Source organism: Photinus pyralis, unplaced genomic scaffold, assembly GCF_008802855.1.
Source record: "Photinus pyralis isolate 1611_PpyrPB1 unplaced genomic scaffold, Ppyr1.3 Ppyr1.4_LG3a, whole genome shotgun sequence".
In the NCBI taxonomy this organism is placed as follows: Eukaryota; Metazoa; Arthropoda; class Insecta; order Coleoptera; family Lampyridae; genus Photinus; species Photinus pyralis.
In genome coordinates this window covers 10,784,897-10,803,921 of record NW_022170509.1, presented here as the reverse complement: position 1 = coordinate 10,803,921, position 19,025 = coordinate 10,784,897, and the positions used below count along the sequence as shown (strand labels likewise).

At 37.9% G+C, this 19,025-nt stretch overlaps 1 protein-coding gene across 1 annotated transcript in view; it reads left to right on the top strand.

The window, feature by feature from the left end:
- Window positions 1–644: 644 nt before the first annotated feature.
- Window positions 645–19,025, top strand: part of LOC116165466 (insulin-like receptor) — a 53,104-nt gene continuing 34,723 nt past the window's right edge. Inside the window, exons 1-2 of the mRNA XM_031479928.1 lie at window positions 645–860; window positions 10,305–10,705. Of these exons, the coding sequence (XP_031335788.1) occupies window positions 10,495–10,705 (211 nt within the window). The 5' untranslated portion in view covers window positions 645–860; window positions 10,305–10,494. The remainder of the gene's footprint in view (window positions 861–10,304; window positions 10,706–19,025) is intronic.

Genomic DNA, 19,025 nt, shown 5'->3' with positions numbered 1-19,025 from the left:
TGAGTGCATAAAAAATGTCGCTGCCTCTCCGACTAAATGTTTGCTTCAAGATTTACCTTTAGTAGTGATTTGTGATCTGTCTTAACTAAAAATTGATGTCTCACCAGGTGAAATGGGCAAATTTGTGTGATCTCTATGACCTAAATTACAATGTAATATGTTCAATCTTTGGGGTAGTAATGCACAAAGGATTAATTACACAATTTCCTTCATTGAAAAAGTGGCGTATAAAATTTGTTGCTTGGGCTTTAAAAAAATGGAGTGAACACTTGTGGTCCCTCAAGCGAAACACCATAAACAGTTTTAGTGGTATTTGGTGTTTGTTGCAATGTTTTACTATTACGCTGGAAGATTAAAAATCCTGCGTTAATGGCGTAATTTCGACTGGTACCAATCGAGATTAACAGTAAAGATATTAAAGGGATCAATTTCGCTCTAAATGTTCTTATGAGATTGGAATTTTTATGCCGTTCAAGTGAGCGCATATATTGATCTTTAATGGTGCATGTGAAGAAAGCTTTGTTTTTTATGTTGCGTATCGGCAGATAGCTCTGCTCGAATACTAAACCGTTTAACGTATTTTATTATGGGGACGGTAGTAAAATTGTCCTTGGCAGTTACCTAAACTTTGATATAAAACTGACAAACGAACTTATATGTCAACAGAAACACTTTTAGTGTTACTGTGGCAGGTGTCCTCCTGCAGTTGTGTGAACGTTACAAGTCTGGATCGGGTGTCATTCAATTAGTATTGGTTGCTGGGAAAATCATCTACAAAAAGACCAGAACACATCACATCTTCAATCTTCGAAAAAGACAATTCTGTTTTCTTCAAAAAGTGGTACTTTCATTCGTTGCAGGTGAGTAGATAACCTTTATTTTTCGGCTTTTGAGATTGCGATATTCCATCGTATCAAAAAGTAATTTTGGGATCGGCGGTCATATTCAGAAGCTTCTTTAGTATTTAAGAGCAGATCATTCGTGACTTATTTGTTTTCAAGATGTTATTTTCTCCGCCATTTTGCCAGTTCCGAGAACGAAAAAATTTTTTTGTTAAATTTTTTTTTCTTCGGGCATAATTATGTCTCTCTTTTCTTTGTACGTTGCCAAAAATTAACAAAAATTGGTGTAGCCACGCAATGTTTTGCTCAGTTTCATAAAAGAAACGTGAAAAGAAAATTAAAGTTGGCGTTTGGGAATGGGATTGGTTCCGATGCAAAAGTATTAAAGTTTTTCGATTTTTAAAACGGTCCAAAGTATTTCGTTTGGCAGTTACCGACGCAGCTACGTTTCAAAAAGTATCACATTTGCGTGTCTTGTAGTTTTTTTCAAGCAACCATAATACATCGGAGGCATTGATTTGTTAGATTCGTAATTTAATTCTTGGGAATTAAATTTAAATAATTTTAAAAAAAATGCTATGCAGAAGGAAAGTTAGGTTAGAACAATTTGATAAGTAATAGCGGGGAAGGTGCAAATATGAATTAAACTATTCTCTAAATGAATTGTGAATTTCAATAAAGTACTAGATCGGTACGGAACTCGCTTTTCGCTCGTTCCGGCCGATCACGGCGTTTAATTAACAATCGCCGTTTTGTGTGGTTCACCGTTTGTCAATTTTTTGTTTTTTGCTTGATTGTTTTGATAATGTAGTTTGAACCGTGTTCTGTGTGGTTAGAATATTGTAAAAGGCGAAAAAAGCAGAAAGAAACTTGATACGGCTCAAAATGAACTAATATATTGATACTCTCTTTTTTAGTCAATCTCATCCTATAGGTTGGTAAAAATGCTTTGCATTTTAAATCTCCGCTAGAGTGAGTTTATTTCTCACAAATACCGCCGAAAATAAGAATGTTGCGTTTTGCGCACAACACGACTTTTTGCGTATGCGTTTTATTTGCTTTTATTTGATGGACTTACCATCCATTTCGCTCAAATTGCTTCATAAATAAGACAGTTGCGCTCTCCGCATGCGCAATACGAGTTTTGAAAAGCGCATTTCATTTGTTTTTGTTAGGACCCACAGAGTTGTACTCGTATATAGTAAATAGAGGAGCTGTACACAGGACCTGCGCGTTGCAAAATTAACTCCAACTACAGTGGTCACATACTTATATAGTTTTAAACGGCTAAGGCGTTGTGGCGCATTCGCGGTGCGTGAAATGCGTTTGTTTTGCTCGCACCTACGTTGTTTATTGGTCACTATATCTCCATCCGGTTAGTGCGCACCCTCGTCAACGGCCTGCGCAAGATCCAATTGGAGTGAATTTTATGCAACAACACTGTCTCTCTATTTATTATATACAACTCTGTGGAAGGACCTAACACCAAAGTTTCGTGCAAATTGCTCCGTAAATAAGTAAGTTGCGTTCTGCGCAACATACATGAAACCCTAATTTAGATGCTAAACAGTTTCACGCTTATATACAACCGTTCACACATTGCACGGCTTCGCTCCGCACATTGACACACAAAAGAAGACATCGCTCGACTTCGGCGGCTGCGCCGCCTCGCCTCACGCATGTACCCAAGTTGCCGTGGAATCTAAAATATGAACGAACACTTTAGGAGACCAATGTAAAAAATTTGCTGTGGCCAGCACAGATAACACCCGCACACCTGCACATGCGCGTTTCTGCCCGAAATCTTTTCAGATTTTCCTTTTAGGTCTAGGAATATGTGTACCAAATTTGTTTGAGTACAGACCGACCTCCAATGCAATACCTTCCTTACCAACGTAAATGTGCGGGTTGTGTCAAAGTGTCTATATACACATCTACAAAATTTGGGACAATTCGACGCAAAAGTTTCGCCATAATATTAATTTAACATTTTTGACACCTTACGCATGCGTGATTATGCCCAAAACCTTTTCAGCTCTTCCTCTTATGTCTGAGAATATGTGTATCAAATTTGGTTCCAATCGATTAAGCCGTTTCATCGGAAATGAGAGTACAGACGGACCGACAGACCGACATCATAGAGATTTTGTTTGATTCGGATACCTGGTGCTTCAAAACGTGTATTTTCGTAAAAAAAGTTGGGGGTCATTTTTTACCACAGTGCAATAACTCCCTTACTAACGTGCGGGTGGTAAAGACCGTATCGTCCTAACCCTCGGCGTCTCCCAATAAACGCCAAAATATGAACAAACTGGCTTCTGTATGCAATTGGGGGGCATAACACCCTAATGTAAATGGCACCCAGTCTCACGTTTGTATAGAACCGTTAACACATTGCTCGGCTTCGCCTTGCACATTAACACACAAATGATGATGTCACCGTTGGATTCTACAATATGGAATATTTTGGTTCTAGGTAAACTACTTTTTCCGTTCACATTACGCCAAAGTGTTATTAAGAAAAGTTGTTCAGAATGAAAAGTTATAGCGTTATGCAATCAATCAATTTTCAAAATGGTTGGCCATACTTTGATAAAATCCAGTATTGGTCAGTTTTTTGTGTGTACTGCATTTTATCAAAGTACGCCGATCATTCTGAAAATTTGCATAACGCCATAACCATATTCCCTTTGTCGGTATCCACTTCCGATGTCCAGTTCCCTTCCAATGCGCGTTTGAAGATTTGGATCTACCAACAGTAAGATCGTGTCGGGGGCTACCATATTCCCTTTGACGGTACCCACTTCCGATGTTCTGTTCACCCACAATTCGCGTTTGATGATTTGACTCCACCATCAGGAAGCTCGTGTCGGAGGCTATCACATTTCCTTTTTCGGTACATCTACTTATACTTATATTACACCCACATTTTGGTGGATTTCACTAAAAACCTTCCACAAGATAGTACTTAATTTTTGGGGTCACTTTTCGCCATAGGTATTGCAGTGGTATTTTAATTATGTGGAAATGTTGGCTTCCCTTTATGTATTTTATGTTTGTTGTAGAGAATGAATTCTGCATCTTTCCTGTCATTATTTCTAATTTTGCATGTCGGCAATGCGTACAAAAATCGGGATTTAAAATTTCATTGGCACAATTTGTTGTTCGTTAGGTAGGCCCGAACAAAATTGCGTGTAAATCGCTCCATAAATAAGAAAGTTGCGTTTTGCGCAGGCGCAGTGCGAATTTTGAAAAGTGCATTTTATTTGCTTTTGCTAGAGGGACCTAAAACCAAAATTGCGTGTAAATCGTTCCGTAAATAAGAAAGTTGCGTTTTGCGCAGGCGCAGTGCGAATTTTGAAAACTGCATTTTATTTGCTTTTGCTAGAGGGACCTAAAACCAAAATTGCGTGTAAATCGTTCCGTAAATAAGAAAGTTGCGTTTTGCGCAGGCGCAGTGCGAATTTGAAAACTGCATTTTATTTGCTTTTGCTAGAGGGACCTAAAACCAAAATTGCGTGTAAATCGTTCCGTAAATAAGAAAGTTGCGTTTTGCGCAGGCGCAGTGCGAATTTTTGAAAACTGCATTTTATTTGCTTTTGCTAGAGGGACCTAAAACCAAAATTGCGTGTAAATCGTTCCGTAAAATAAGAAAGTTGCGTTTTGCGCAGGCGCAGTGCGAATTTTGAAAACTGCATTTTATTTGCTTTTGCTAGAGGGACCTAAAACCAAAATTGCGTGTAAATTGTTCCGTAAATAAGAAAGTTGCGTTTTGCGCAGGCGCAGTGCGAATTTTGAAAAGTGCATTTTATTTGCTTTTGCTAGAGGGACCTAAAACCAAAATTGCGTGTAAATCGTTCCGTAAATAAGAAAGTTGCGTTTTGCGCAGGCGCAGTGCGAATTTTGAAAAGTGCATTTTATTTGCTTTTGCTAGAGGGACCTAAAACCAAAATTGCGTGTAAATCGTTCCGTAAATAAGAAAGTTGCGTTTTGCGCAGGCGCAGTGGGAATTTGGGAAAAGTGCATTTTAATTACCTGTGTTAGAGGGACCTAACACCAAAGTTTCGTGCAAATCGCTCTGTAAATAAGGAAGTTGCGTTTTGTACGTTATACGAGACCGTGCTGCCATCGTCCCGTCCCGGCCGAAATCGTAATCGCCGGTGGCCGGGCGTCCAAAAGCGTTTCGATTCGCGAAGACGCTAATACCGACGGTCGGGCGGCGCGCGACGCTCACGCGCAACGTCTTCGGCGATTGAGAAATTATTTTTCGTAATATAATTCTCTAAAAAAAAATTATTCCGACGCCGAGAAGCGAACGGCAAACTCGAACCGCAACTGACGTATGGGAGGTAAACTCGGATTCAGACGAGTGCACTTTTGACCCCCTAAAAGTGAATAGCGTTTTCCCGTAATTTCGGGACGGCGAGAGGACCGGACGGCCCTTCTAATTCGCCAATCTAAAAAAATTCCTGCGTTTCCTTCGCCCGCAAACCCACCGTAAAGTCCGCGAACGGGAAAATCTTTTCGGTGCCCTCCCCCGCGAACGGGGGGCCCGGGGACCGCCGTTCGGCACTCGAACGAAGGGCCGGTCCCTCCCGAGTCCCGAGCCGGAGCGGCGCGCGCGTTGCGCCGCGCCTTCCCCCCCTTCGCGAATTTAACGTGGACCCCTTGCGAAACGCGAAAATTTCGGGGGGGCGGAGGGGGGGGAAGGCCTAAAGTTCGAGGGCCGCCGCCGCCCGGGCCGCTATCGCGGCCCGGAGCCGCGGCCGCCACAAAATTTTTGGGAAATTTCATCAGGCCGTTTTGTAGAAATTCGACAAAATCGAGTTAACGGGTTGTTTTCTTTTTCTTATTTTATATAATAAATTAATTCCTGGTTGAGCGGGATTTGCCAAGGCATATTTCAAGAAGAGTACATAAATGTTTCTAGTTTTTTAATGTTTGCATTAAAGTGCTGCTAGAGATATTATGTTATCCCAACCTGCTACCAGCAAATTTCGAGTGATTCTGGTACTTCAGTAGCAATAATTTCCTTCAGATAGGCATTATTTATTTCAGCACATAAATCTATTATTTTATAAGTTACTAGCTGCCCGACCCAGCTTCGCACGGGTGTTTATAATTTTCGTATTCGTACTTACATGTTGGGATGAATGTGTATGATGTTGGTTACAGAAAAAATAATACCTTAAAATTTGGATTGAAACCCCTTTCACGAATTATATTTGCACCAAAAAATGATGTCATTTGGAATACACATCAGTTTAAATAACTGTTGAATATTCTGCAAGAAATGCTTCGATAGAGGGTTTTGTCCTGAAAGATGTAATGAATTCAGTGGGTTCAGGTGGCGTTGTAAGTTGCGGTAATTTGACCTATCTACTGGCACAATATAATCCTGCTGGTTCTAGTCGAAACCTCAAAAGCGGAAGGAATTCTGTGGAGTATTGGACTCGATCATCAACTTTTTGAAGATACTTGGGTTTACATTAGAACCTAGAACTGCCGTTTTCTTGTTCCCAAAAAATACTTTCTCATTGCCCCTTTTTGAGCAACGTTGGAAGATTCTTAATACAACGTTTTGTTTCGGAGAAATTATCACAAACTATACTTTTTTAAATGGCCCGTGGAGAACGTACACACTGTATTTAGTAGCACTTTTTATTACGAATACAACTATGTAGGTACGCCACACAAATAAAAAAAAGTTGGAAATTGTTGGTTTCAACAGGACGGTGCATCTACGCACATCTTAATCGTGCAAGTATACGTATCTAACATTTTTTCTATTTTCCAGGAATTAATAGGTATGCTCGCAAAGTGTGCGCGGGTGCTGTCTTGTAGAGTATAAAAAGTGTCAATGAGAAAGTGTCTTTTGTCTTTCTTGTTGTATATGTTCAAATAACACCAGCAAAAAATAAAAATAAAATCGGCAAGTTTCGGTTCGGAAGTAATCGGATTTTTTTTGTTTTCTCTAAAGCACGATAATAATGGTTTAATTGCACATCTTTTCTCTAATTTGACCATAATCGTAGCTTCTACAGTTTCGATCTCCATGATAGACATCCTTATCTTGGACACTCTTTCCAAGCGAGAGAAAGCCCGTACTTAAATTACTTCTTAAACCTTTGGTAAATTTAATCCCCTTATGGCTTAATTGTATGTTGGGTCGTCCTCAGAGGCACAGGTTAGAATGAAACCTTGTCCTTTTTATAAATAGAATTTGCGGACATGGCTATTCTTTGCTTTCATTTTTAAGAAAAGAGTTTCCTATTTGCTTGCCTTAGAGCGTAGAGAAATAAGTGGACAGACAGGCGGACTGATGATGATCATTGAAATCGTAATAGAAAACAAACTACTAAATCCACCTTTCAATCTAAAACATTTTTTAATTAATATCACCGTATTTGTGAGTTCTTATGGATAGTTAACAAATCAATTTTGAACAAATGCTCGGCGAACTTCACGTCAATTTGACAAGTAAAAGCTGAAAAATTATAATGTGATCAAAAAACAAGGTCGCTACGATTCTTTAAAGGGAATGGGGAATTATTCGGAAAAAAATTAACAAAAGGGCAACAACCAAAAAATCAAAAACTGAATAGCTTAACTGCAGAGGTTAACAATGATTTCGAAACAACTAAAAATTACTGTTTAAAACAGAGTTAGTTATTTACACCGTAAAAGTGGGACACCCTCTACATTCAAAAATAATTTCTATAGATGTGCAACCATATAGTTCACATTTTCACAAAAGGTTTTTAGCGTATATTCCTCAAAAGTGAAAATTTATCTTCGCAAAAAAGTAGTAGTTATTTATTATACAAGACTATAAAGGGGTGTTTCTCCCTTTATTGTCGTGTATAATATAATACTATTTTATAGCAGAATCCATAGAAACCATTATAAAACTTCAGAAAATTTTGTTATTTAATTTAATTTAGACATCCAAAATAGCAAGCTTAGATTTCCATGGAAACAATAATATTTTCTAGTCCGAACTTTATTTTATTTCGTGCTCCACGTCTCATTTTTAATAAAAATGACTGATGTAATTGGAATGCACAATGATGTGTTACACTTTATGTACCCTTGCGGTTAAAGTGATCACTTTTATCTACCCTTACCGTTTAAGAGACTCATTCAAATCTATGAAAATGGTTTCAAAATGTGATTTTGCGCATCCGCAGTGTCAGAAATTTGGTTTAACTCGTGTACAAATGCTAACTTCTTTTTTTATGAAGATATTTAAATGAAACGGCGAATCACTGCGAATATAAGTAAAATTAAAGATATTTTAGTATTGTTTTGCGCATGCCAATTTCCTTATTAAAAATATGTATAGGCACTTGGAATAAACGTAAAACGAATACCAGTTTCAAAATTTGATCAATACCAACTTTCTTAATTATGAAGCATTTAAATGATCATATGTACTCGTATATACACTGGGAATAAAAGTAAAACTAATACCGGTTTCAAAATCACTTTTTACGCATGCGCAATGGCAAATTTCTTTATATTTGTGTACTCTCCACTATTTAGGTACTTACAAGAACGACCGTGTTTTTTTTAAAAAGGAGAATTTTTATTAAAGTATCCCCTCTGGGAGTACGTAGTAAAATAAGTTTTATTATATATACATTGACAATGTATTTGTTGATACTCTACTATATGAAAAACTGAGACTTCGACAATAGGCGGTTCATTTGAAAGAGAATGCGGTAATGGTCTCGTGCTTACCTGTATTTTTTCTGGGTTCTAGGAGGAAAATACTTCTTGTATAGTGACTAGGAACCAATTGCCATTACCGGCGCCAACTATCTTGGTGTGGAACAAACGTGGTATACTCATGGGGTTCAATTTTTCTACTGAGCATATTTAATATGTATGTAAGGTGTTCAAAGTGGAAGTGGACACTAATCCACTATTGCGAACTAGTTATGGCTCGATTACGCCTGATGGATCCAATTTTCTTTTATTAAATGCTCTTTTCTTAAATAAGGGCGGTTAATAGTATAATATTGAGATTCAGATTAGATCTGTTTGTGGCGGTGTTTGTCATTCAGCAAGATACATTTAATTTGGATTTGCGAAATAACCAACAGGAACTCAGTTGGTGCCGTTGAAAAGTTCATAAATATTGATTGAATTAGAATTTTTGGGATTGGCCAAATGTAAGCAAAACGTCGAAAGCGTCAGGACTATTACTGAAAGTGTTTGGGGGTAATTATTCTTTATTAAAGAAGAGAATAATCAATTTCTTTTCTGTTCAGGGTTTAGTAGGATATTTATTTCCGAGCTAATCTGGGGATCTTCATTCTTCAATCGACCTGTCTTGTTATACGCTGTTTTAATTTCCCATTCAAATTTCCCACACTTTTAGTGAAGTCTAAAACCGGACTAAAACTGCAAAAATTTTTTGGGAAAAACATGCCGATGTGCTTTTCTGTTTCTTCCAGATGCAGTGCTTTTAGAATAGTACATTCGCGTCCTAAGCAATACCGAAAGAGCTTTCATTATGCGGTGCAGCTTTCACGATTAAAGTTCGTATTGGATCTCTTTCTTTCAACATTCAGTTAAAAAAAATTTCTCTTTCTTTTCAACTTGACGAATGTGCGTTATGTTATATAAAATATGCTGGGAAGCGTATAATTGGCGAAAGCGGGAGATTAAGCACAGAAAAACAGGTGGAAATAACTACCCTTAAAAGCGGTCGTATCATTGACACAATTTGATAACATTGGTCGCGATAGTATCGATCTGTAGAAATCGTTAGCTTTTTGGAAGTTACTGCAGTGTTCCAAACCTTGACTCTTTTGCAAAATGGGTCAACGTATGCATTATTTTCGTTTTACTTGGTGGCGTAGTTATGAAAATCGAAACAGGAAACGGATTATGAGTTAATTGGCCGTTACGCTTCCCCAACCTTGTGTATTTGACTTCGCGTATATTGAGAGAGTTTAATTGATCTGGTTAATGTAAAGTCGTATACGATTGTTTACGGATTTCGGCCGCGGAATGACGCAAATATAATACTTTTTGTATACTAAACCAGTTCAGCACCATCCATTGTAAGTAAAGTCTTAGAAGAACGATGACTGTCAACTACTATTATAGTAATAATTATTTATAGTCGCTACCTTTGAATATAGACTACGTCGCTACTACATGGATTTATTTATTTTCTACGCCTATATTTTTATAAGATCGATATTCGCGAATCTTTACAATGTAAGGTCAGCGTACTCGTTTTCGGGTTTTTGCATTGTGTGGCATGGCACGACGTGGAGAACGGCTAAATGCCAACGTATAATTTTATACTTTAATAGTAAAATAGTACAAACTTCTCGTGGACCAGGATATAACCGACTAACGGATAAGCGTATAGTCGCATTTACACATTCTTTTTGTACTTTAACATGTTTAGAGAATGGATTCAATAATTAACTTTTGTTTCAGATGATGTCCGATGACGGTACAGAAGAATTGAAGCAAGTTTCTTCGTCCCTCCTATAATTACCATGTTCAGATTGATGAAAGGACGTCTTAATACCTGTTCATTGCGGTGTGGTCTTCCGTGGCATAATTTTGGAACGTACCTTGTTCGGGCCTCCGATAAAAGGCCCATGTTTGACTATCATCGCCACTAATGGCCACGGCCGGTTTCTTCGCAGCCCTACAGCGGCGCTACTTCTGGTATTCGTACTGCATTCGCAAACCAAAGGGCGCTGGCTGTAGTTGGATAGTATTAGGTTGGGCTATACTAATTATCTTCTTCGGATTAACTACGGGTATTGTTGGACAAAAACGGTTTCGGCAGGATACGAAATTGGAGAATGATCACGAGGTAGAAGAAAAAAGTAAGTGATCTTATACATTATACCTTTTGACTTGAGTCAATCCCCTAATTTACTTTCTCGTATTGAAATATTTTTAAATGCTCGGTTCGGGTCCGGACACGTTGTTCCTCCTACTCATGGGGGATCCTATAAGTTTTTCGACGTGATGAGACTTACTTGGCATTCCAGTATTACACCGATTAAAAGTAAGCAATTGTTCTATGATTGTGGCAATTAGAAAGCTGGGATTGAAATATTTTTTGAGGCGTTTTAGTGTGTCGACGAGTTTTTTTTTTCCATAAAAATGTAAATAATGCCGGCTCGTGTGGCGCAGTTGAGTTGAAGCTTGACTGCGCTACTAAGGGCCCCTGGTTCGAATCCGGATTCGAGCATGGTATTTGCAAATGTACAATGGATTGGGTTGGTAGAGCACCCCTTGGCTGAAAACTCGCCCGCTCAAAAATAAAGACCAAATAAAATAACATCAGTTCAATTGTACGCGGACCACTCTCCAAAGAGCATCTTGATTTGAATCAGTAACTTAGGACCGTCGTTATTAAATTTAGATTTTTGTTCAAGGCACGCTTGTCCAGAAATCGGTTTATTTAACCCTCAAAGGTTCTTTGAAAAAAAATAGTAGTAATAATAATTTTTGATGTGATAAGGTTAGTTTTGCAACAGTGTAGCTGTGAGCTTAATTAATTTATTGAGTTGTGAAGAATATCATATTGTTATGACATGGAGTTGTTCGTCGTAACACGTAGGAATGGTCCATTTTCTAAGAGTGTTGGTTTTCGGTGTAGGAAATCAGAAAGTTAGTGTATTACGAGACTGATAACTAGGGATATTAAATCGTAACTCGCTGTGAAACTGTTTGTTTTCTAACTATACTTTAACCTCCCACCGGCCAACGTGATCTTAAAACGCAATCCACCCTATAAATCTCTAATGGAACAACTTTGCCTTAAAAGAGTCGTGTGGGGTTTCTAATAAATTTCTAATAAAAAACCAAATACAATTTCTTATACTACCTCAACTTTACCCTCGACAAAAGCCAAAAGGTATTCCACGCAACTGTGTAACCTTTTCCTTGATTTTTTACTAAATTACGCTGGGTGCGGTTTCTAATAGAACTCGATCGAAAATGTGCGAAAAAACCTTTAATCTACTCTACATTAATCAATCATAAAACACAATCTACCCCATTCCCTAATGAAACAAATTTGCCTTGATAGGGGCCATCTTTTACGTTACGCGCGGTTTCTAATAAATCGACTTTTCGACAAAAACGCAAATAGATACGTCCCTTAATCGACTCTGCTCTTAATCGTAAAAGGCAATCTACCCCTAATCGTGTAACTTTGACATTCATTTACAAAGTTTTGTGTGGTTTTCCATAATTATAAGAGGGGCAGAAGGGTGAAAATGCGCCCGTCGCTGCAGAGTCGAAATTTTCGAATTTCATTTTCATTTTTGATACTTTCTCTAATTAGCAACTATTAAATGTAAGTTGGCACCCCTGAGTCGGCCCCCCAATTTGCTACATTTCCAAAATTGTGTACCGATTTGTGCGCCAATCCACAAATTTTGTGCGTTTTAGATTCGCCTTCCCTTAGACGATGTTCAGGTTCATTTCTCGATTCTTTTTAAAAACTGGCGCCCGTAATTGTTGTTAATTTTGGGCTTCCCATCCTTTGTAAACTTTTCGACACAGTAACGACCAAAATTGTTCGATTGGCCGAACTTTTGGAACAATTGGTGAGTTATCTTTAATCCGTCGTAATTGACGTTATTCTGTTCCAATCATTCGCGAGTTCTCCTGCTACTGCTACCTTTCATTTCTGAACGCGATAGCTCAAAATATTCTTAACCATCAATGCAACATCCAGGAATTCTTTCGAGTTGTGCCCGAGTGTATTTGGGATACTTCCTTCTTTTTTGAAAATGCACGCCATTTCTGGACAAAGTCTACGGTTTTGTACGACACTTTAAAACGACCACCTAGCTTTCAACTAGAAATTTCAATTCCGTCTTGAGCGCTTTCTACCAGTTTTTTAAACGCTGTTTTGTGGTAAAAAGTGAGGTCTTCCAGGTTTCGCCAAATTAATGCATCGTCACATTCTCGTAACATTTTGATCTCAAAACAAGTTCACGATTTCACTTTAAGGTAAACGTCCAACTAAGCTATAAATATTCTTGCGAATTTCAAGTTTGTACGATATTTTGAACTTACTGATTGAAACAATTTGACGTTTCTTGCACTTTTTGTGTACCTGCATGGTAACTAAACAAGAGATCAAAATCGAGCAAACTTTTTCTCAAAACTGATGTTCCATACGTTACTATAGTTTTGTACTGGTTTTGTGCGCTAATACTAAGGTTTTGTGTGCCTTTCGTTTCGGAGTACCCCTTACAATCGGATCTACTTGAAGCCTATGTCATACTTTTGTGCATATTTTGTGTTGATTTCTGCGCCAATTCTCCAGTTTTGTGCGCCTTTCGTTTCGGGGAAAGTCGAAATTATCTGTTGGTGATCCAACTAGTGCAAAATACTTCCGTAATGAAGATATAAATGGATGGAATGCTGTATAATACGTCAAGGCAATGAGAAATCGGGTACAAATAATAAAATAAAGAATTGGAATAAGTAAGGTTACGTGTTTGGAGGTTAAGGCAATCAATAATTGAAAACAAAAGTGAAGTTGGAGTTGGTGTGGGGATTATTGATGAGCACAAAACCATTACATAGGGTTCAAAGTATTCCGAGAATAGACATGAGGGATGCTGCATTAAGATGGCACCTCTTGTAGACATTTTAAAGTTCTCCAACACGGAAGGCGCATAGTATTGGCACACAAATCAGCACAAAACAATGTTGTTTGTGTCATGTAGATACGAGCAAGAGTGTGTAGCATTAAGGTGGACCCCCAACTGAATATCTTGATTTTCTCTGAAACGGAAGGCGCCCAAATCAGAACAAAATAGGCACAATGACAGGTTTCAAGTCACTTCGATTGTGAGGGGTGTTGCGTTAAGTGTATTGGTGCACAAATCAGCACAAAGCCATAGCATTAGTGTCTTGTGGATACGTGAACAATGGTTTTCTAGTATTAAGTTGGATCCCCAATGGAAAATTTTGATTTTCTCGTAAACAAGAAGCGTACAACATTTGGAGATTGGCGGATAAGATAGCATAAAATGATCACAATATTTTGACGATGCAACAAATTTGGTTGCCGATTCAGGGGTGCTAACTTAATCCAGGCATTAAATATTGTCCCAGTCCGCCGAAAGTGTAATTTTGACTTTTGTCAAACCATGCTTGGCTTTAGATGTGCTTTTCATTGCGGTCAATTGTTGAAAATAGAGGCTAAGATCAAATACAATTTGGTAATTTACCATTCCTTCTTCTTCAACAAAGATCAATACTCCACCGCTCCATCTAATTTTTGATACTTATCGAGAGAAGTACAGTTCCGTACCCTACTCTACCTTGAACCCTGACTATAATGGTAAAATGTAATCCATCCCAACTCCCCCATGGAACAATTTTTTCGTGAAATTATCGAATTTTATATTACATTCTAACAATTTATGTTGAGAAACAAACTTTAGATATCCTTAATTAACTTGTCTTAACCCCCGATGGCGATCGTAAAATGTAATCAATCTCTACCTTTTGAACTGTAACTTTGGCTCTCATTCTCCAAATTAAAATTTGCGCAGCTTCTAATAGGAAACAATTTTTCGTGATGAGATCCAAAATGTTGGAGGAAATCTTAAATACAATTCCCTAATTTATTTTACGCTCGATTTTACGTTAACCACTGACAACGGTAATACAACACAATTCTCGTCCCCTAATGAAACAATGTTGTCTGTAAGGTGTTACCTTTAACCTACATTGCTCAGTTTCTTAAAAACGATTTTTGTTGAGACACAAAATTTTACGCAAAACCCAGAGAAGAACAACCCTTAATCGTCAACCGACCGCGATCATAAAGCGTTAATCCACCCGTAACCCTAAAGATGTAACGTTAACTTTCATTTACAGAAATCGATTTTTGATATTTAGGGACAAATACTAGACGAAAACCAAATTTTTCAAACTACCCTCCCTTATCCCTCGAGATTATAAACGCGAACAACTTTGGGTTTCTTCTTTTGCATTGCACGTGGTCCATTTCTGTTGAGACAAAAATTCCTTATTCTACCGTACCTTAACCCCCAAACTGCGCTCATAAAAATTAATTCACCCCTATCCCTATCGGCGTAACAGTGTCTTCCATTTACCAAATTAAGCTTTGTGCTTGTAATGTTTCAGATCTAAAACTTAGGAGAAAACTCAAATGCACTTTCTAAATTTATTTTACATTAACCTATGACAATAATCATAAATTACAATGTACTCGACCCCCTAATAATATAATTCTTTTCTTGAAAGTGTCATATTTTACATTGCGAGCAGTTTTAAATAACACGATTTTTGCCGAGACAACATTTAGACCTAATAACAATTGTAAATCACGCGCGGTTTCTAATAAATATTGACATTTCGTGAGAGAGAAGAAAAACGCAAATTAATCGACTTAACCCCCAATTCTCTTTCTCTTAAGACTGTGGCAGTTCTCCATTCTTCCCGATCTTCAGCCAACCTTTTCAGTGCCAAGTGCCTAACCTGGGTCTTCCCCTAACATTAGTACCTTCCACAGCACCTTCCAGTGATGTTTTTAGCACACCTTCGTGTCTTAGAGAGTCTAACTTCTCCAACCCTCCTCAATACCTCTTCATTCTCATTTTGTCCACCGAGGGAATCTTTAACATTCTTCGTTAACATCGCATTTCTAGTGCCTCTACCCTTTTTTTGTCAGTCGTCCCAAGTGTCGCAAGTCTTCCATACAACAAAACGCTCCATATAAATGTTTTTATCACATGTTTATAAGGTGCAAGTCAATATTGTTGGAGGTAAACAGTTTCCTTTCGCCCATTTCCTCCGAGTCCACTTCTCATTCCCTTTCCGGCTCTTTTCCACTAAACCCCCCTCCTCCATACAGAATTTCTATATACTTATCTTCATAAAAAATTGAATCATCATCATCCTTTAAGCCATTGCATTTTGTCCTGCTTTTTCCAAAAAACTGCTTATTGTTTTGTATGCCGTCTCGAATTTTCTCTCCTTCATTAATACATCGACTTCCTTACAACGGTCTTCCCAATACTGCCTGCAAAATTCCACCAGTCGATCTCCTCTTTCATTCTTTCTCCAAGCCCAAAAGGTCACACTACAATGCAATCTTTCCCTTCTCCCACTGCCGCATTCTAGGCTCTCATTATAATGAAATGGTCTTCTCCATTAACATTACGAATAACCTCATTTATCTCATCATAAATCTTTTCCACCTCCCATGTTGTATGCTGTAGTATCTATACCGACTGGTATGTATGACCCGTCCACTCAATTGGACATAACCGGTAACTCTTTGTCGCATATCTTTACTTAGCACCATTCCCACACCACTTGTACCCGGCCTCCTCTCAATGCAGCCCGTGTGAATTACTCGATAATCACCCTTCCAGAAGTCACCATTGTCTGGCCACCCCATTTCACTTATTCCTAGCAGGTCAATCTTTATTCTTGTCATTTCCAAAATTAGACTTTTTAAAGCTTTCCACATTGCAGTAAGGTTCGTACATTCCAAGTAGCTCTTTCCTCTTGCTCCAAATTGGGGGATGGTTACTCCGGAAATTTTACAAAAGCACGCCTCGTAGTAGACATTTGGAAAACTGCCTCTTCTTGGGAAATCCTAGGACTTTAATGCGGTAGTTTACCCGTTGGTTCTTATGCCGTTGGTCTTTGAGGACTCGTCCGCTTTTAGGGTACCTTTTTCTAACCTCAAGGGCAATAGTAAAGTGCTCTACCTATCCGCTCATCCGCCCGATACAATAGGCCGTTGGCACTTGATGGAGGGGTGACTTCTTATACTGAAAGTCCCTCCCTCGCCTGTAGCTAGTTAAAACTTATAAAAGGTAATCTACCCCTATCCCTGATCATGCAACTTTGATCTTCATTTACAAAATTTAACTTTGTGCGGTTTCTAGCAAAAAAACTAAAATTTAGGCGAAAACCGAATATATTTCCCTCTAGACAACAATCACCAAATCCAATCCACGCCATCCCTTAATAAAAACCTTACCTTGAATATCTAATGCTTGTGCTTCATAGTTTACATTGCGCACAATTTCTAATAAAAATCATTTCTTATTCATTTTAGCGCATTTTTCAAAAGGACAATGAACGTTATTATTATATTATTATTATTATAGTCCTCCAGTTTAAGTTTTTTTTGTTGTGGTTTCTTTCTTATATGGTGTACCACAGCCCCGAGACCAGAACGACAAAAGATTTTTTGGATTAGTCAATTCCTTCCGAGTAATTACTGATTCTGTGCCGGGAAAAGGCGCTTTCGTCATTTGCGAGTGACCATGTTTTTAACTTGTTATGTCGCAGCTCAGTTTTTCAGACTCTCGGTAACAATTATTAAGGAAGCGGTTTTTACACTCTGATTTCAAGCTGTAACTTTTTAGCGCATTTTTTAAGAATTAAAAAAATGAAACTAGTTTTATCCTTCATGGTACTCCTCGTGGTACTCTTATGAAAGGTCTCAACGAAAGGAATTAATTTATACCAACCATAGCTCTCCTCCTCGACCTTTTATCGTGATCGGGTAGATTCCCTTATACCTCAAGAACGGATTGTCGGAAGAGGGTACTCACAAAGGGCGATTGAGACGTCTGGAAGAAATATATCCATTGGTGATGTTAAAACAAAAGCTATTTCGGTTAAAAAAATGCGCTTTATCTGCAGAAGACTTGTGCACAATTTATACTTGTTTTACTTGACATCAGTGGCGGGTCAAAATCTACATTAACGTCTCTTCAAATGCACCGCGTTGGATTAAATTTTAGCGGAAATGTCACAGCTCTCTCAGACGATGGTGTCAAAACTGAGACACTCACAAAGGGGCAAAAAATATGATATAGAAATCATTTTCTAGTTTGGATCTGCTGAGAGGACTCTGCTGAATTACCAAAAATAAACTCTATACTAGCTATCAGGAAAAATGCTAAAAGTTGAAGATTCTGCTACAGACAAATGAAAAAAAGCGTATTCGTATGGATGGTGTTTACAAACGGCAGTCAAAAATATGACTGAAATGTCTATTAATATAATGAACGGATTTGCGGATCTAATAATTTAAATTTTACTTATTGCATATTGTACTTTTAATACTTACTTTACATTAATCAGCATATCAATGAGCCAGAGCTTAATTTTAAATTTAAATTAAATCATCGGATACTATAAATCTAAATTTATTACCTTAATTCAAGCTGTTTTTGAATATCACTTTTTCCTATTTTGTAAAGGAAGGGTACTTGGTTTTTGGGCTTCTCTTAGAGTTTTTGAAGTCAATACCGCCAACTTTTTTTTCATTTTTAAGGTTTGTTCATTGTGCTCTTTAAAAACCTGTAACTCAAAGATTATGCAATTTTACAACTGTACAATCAAGATTCCATAAAGTGAAGATGGTATCTAATATCGGCTGAAATTTAAATACCACATCGTAAAAAGTGTCAAAAAATAACGAAAATTTTAGAACTGAAGTGAGTTACCTACAGGTTTTGATGTATCTGACATCGTTTCAGGATTAAGGATTCTTGTATTCGAAAATACCCACACCCTCATCCTCATTTCGTGTTAACCTCAATTTCCTAAATTCTTAGACGTGCGTAGGTTGCGAATCCTTTTAAGTTTGAAAGTTAAAAATTGTCGGATGCGAATCGTGAACTTCTTCAGAAAAATTTCAGGATAGTATCATATTCCAAAATATTAAATTTGAGATTCTCCTAGGAAGGAAGGGAATGGTCCACCACTGCCCTGCTTGTTTCGGTCAAACAGGCTCCTTGGTATAGATCAAGTTAGGGAGTAGGTACAAGTTGTAAGGGATGCACGCTGTGCGGACAAAGGGAGAGTAACTGAAACTCTGGGTAAGAGTGTTTTACGTATGAGAGGGTAAGAATAGGATGGTGGTTGGGCATTCCCCTAGTTCAAAACAAGGTGCCACATTTTTGCCAGAACAGCTTCCTAGCTCCAACCAAATATAAAAAAAAGGTTTTTTTTTACAGTCTTACATCCTTTATGTCTAATGTAGACTGCCGAAAGTCGCGCCCCTTTGTTATTAAACACTAAATTGTTCAAATTCACACAGGAAGATTTTTGTTGGCCTCTTACAGAATTCAATGTAATTTGGATGTTATCTTAAACATTTATCCCTCGATT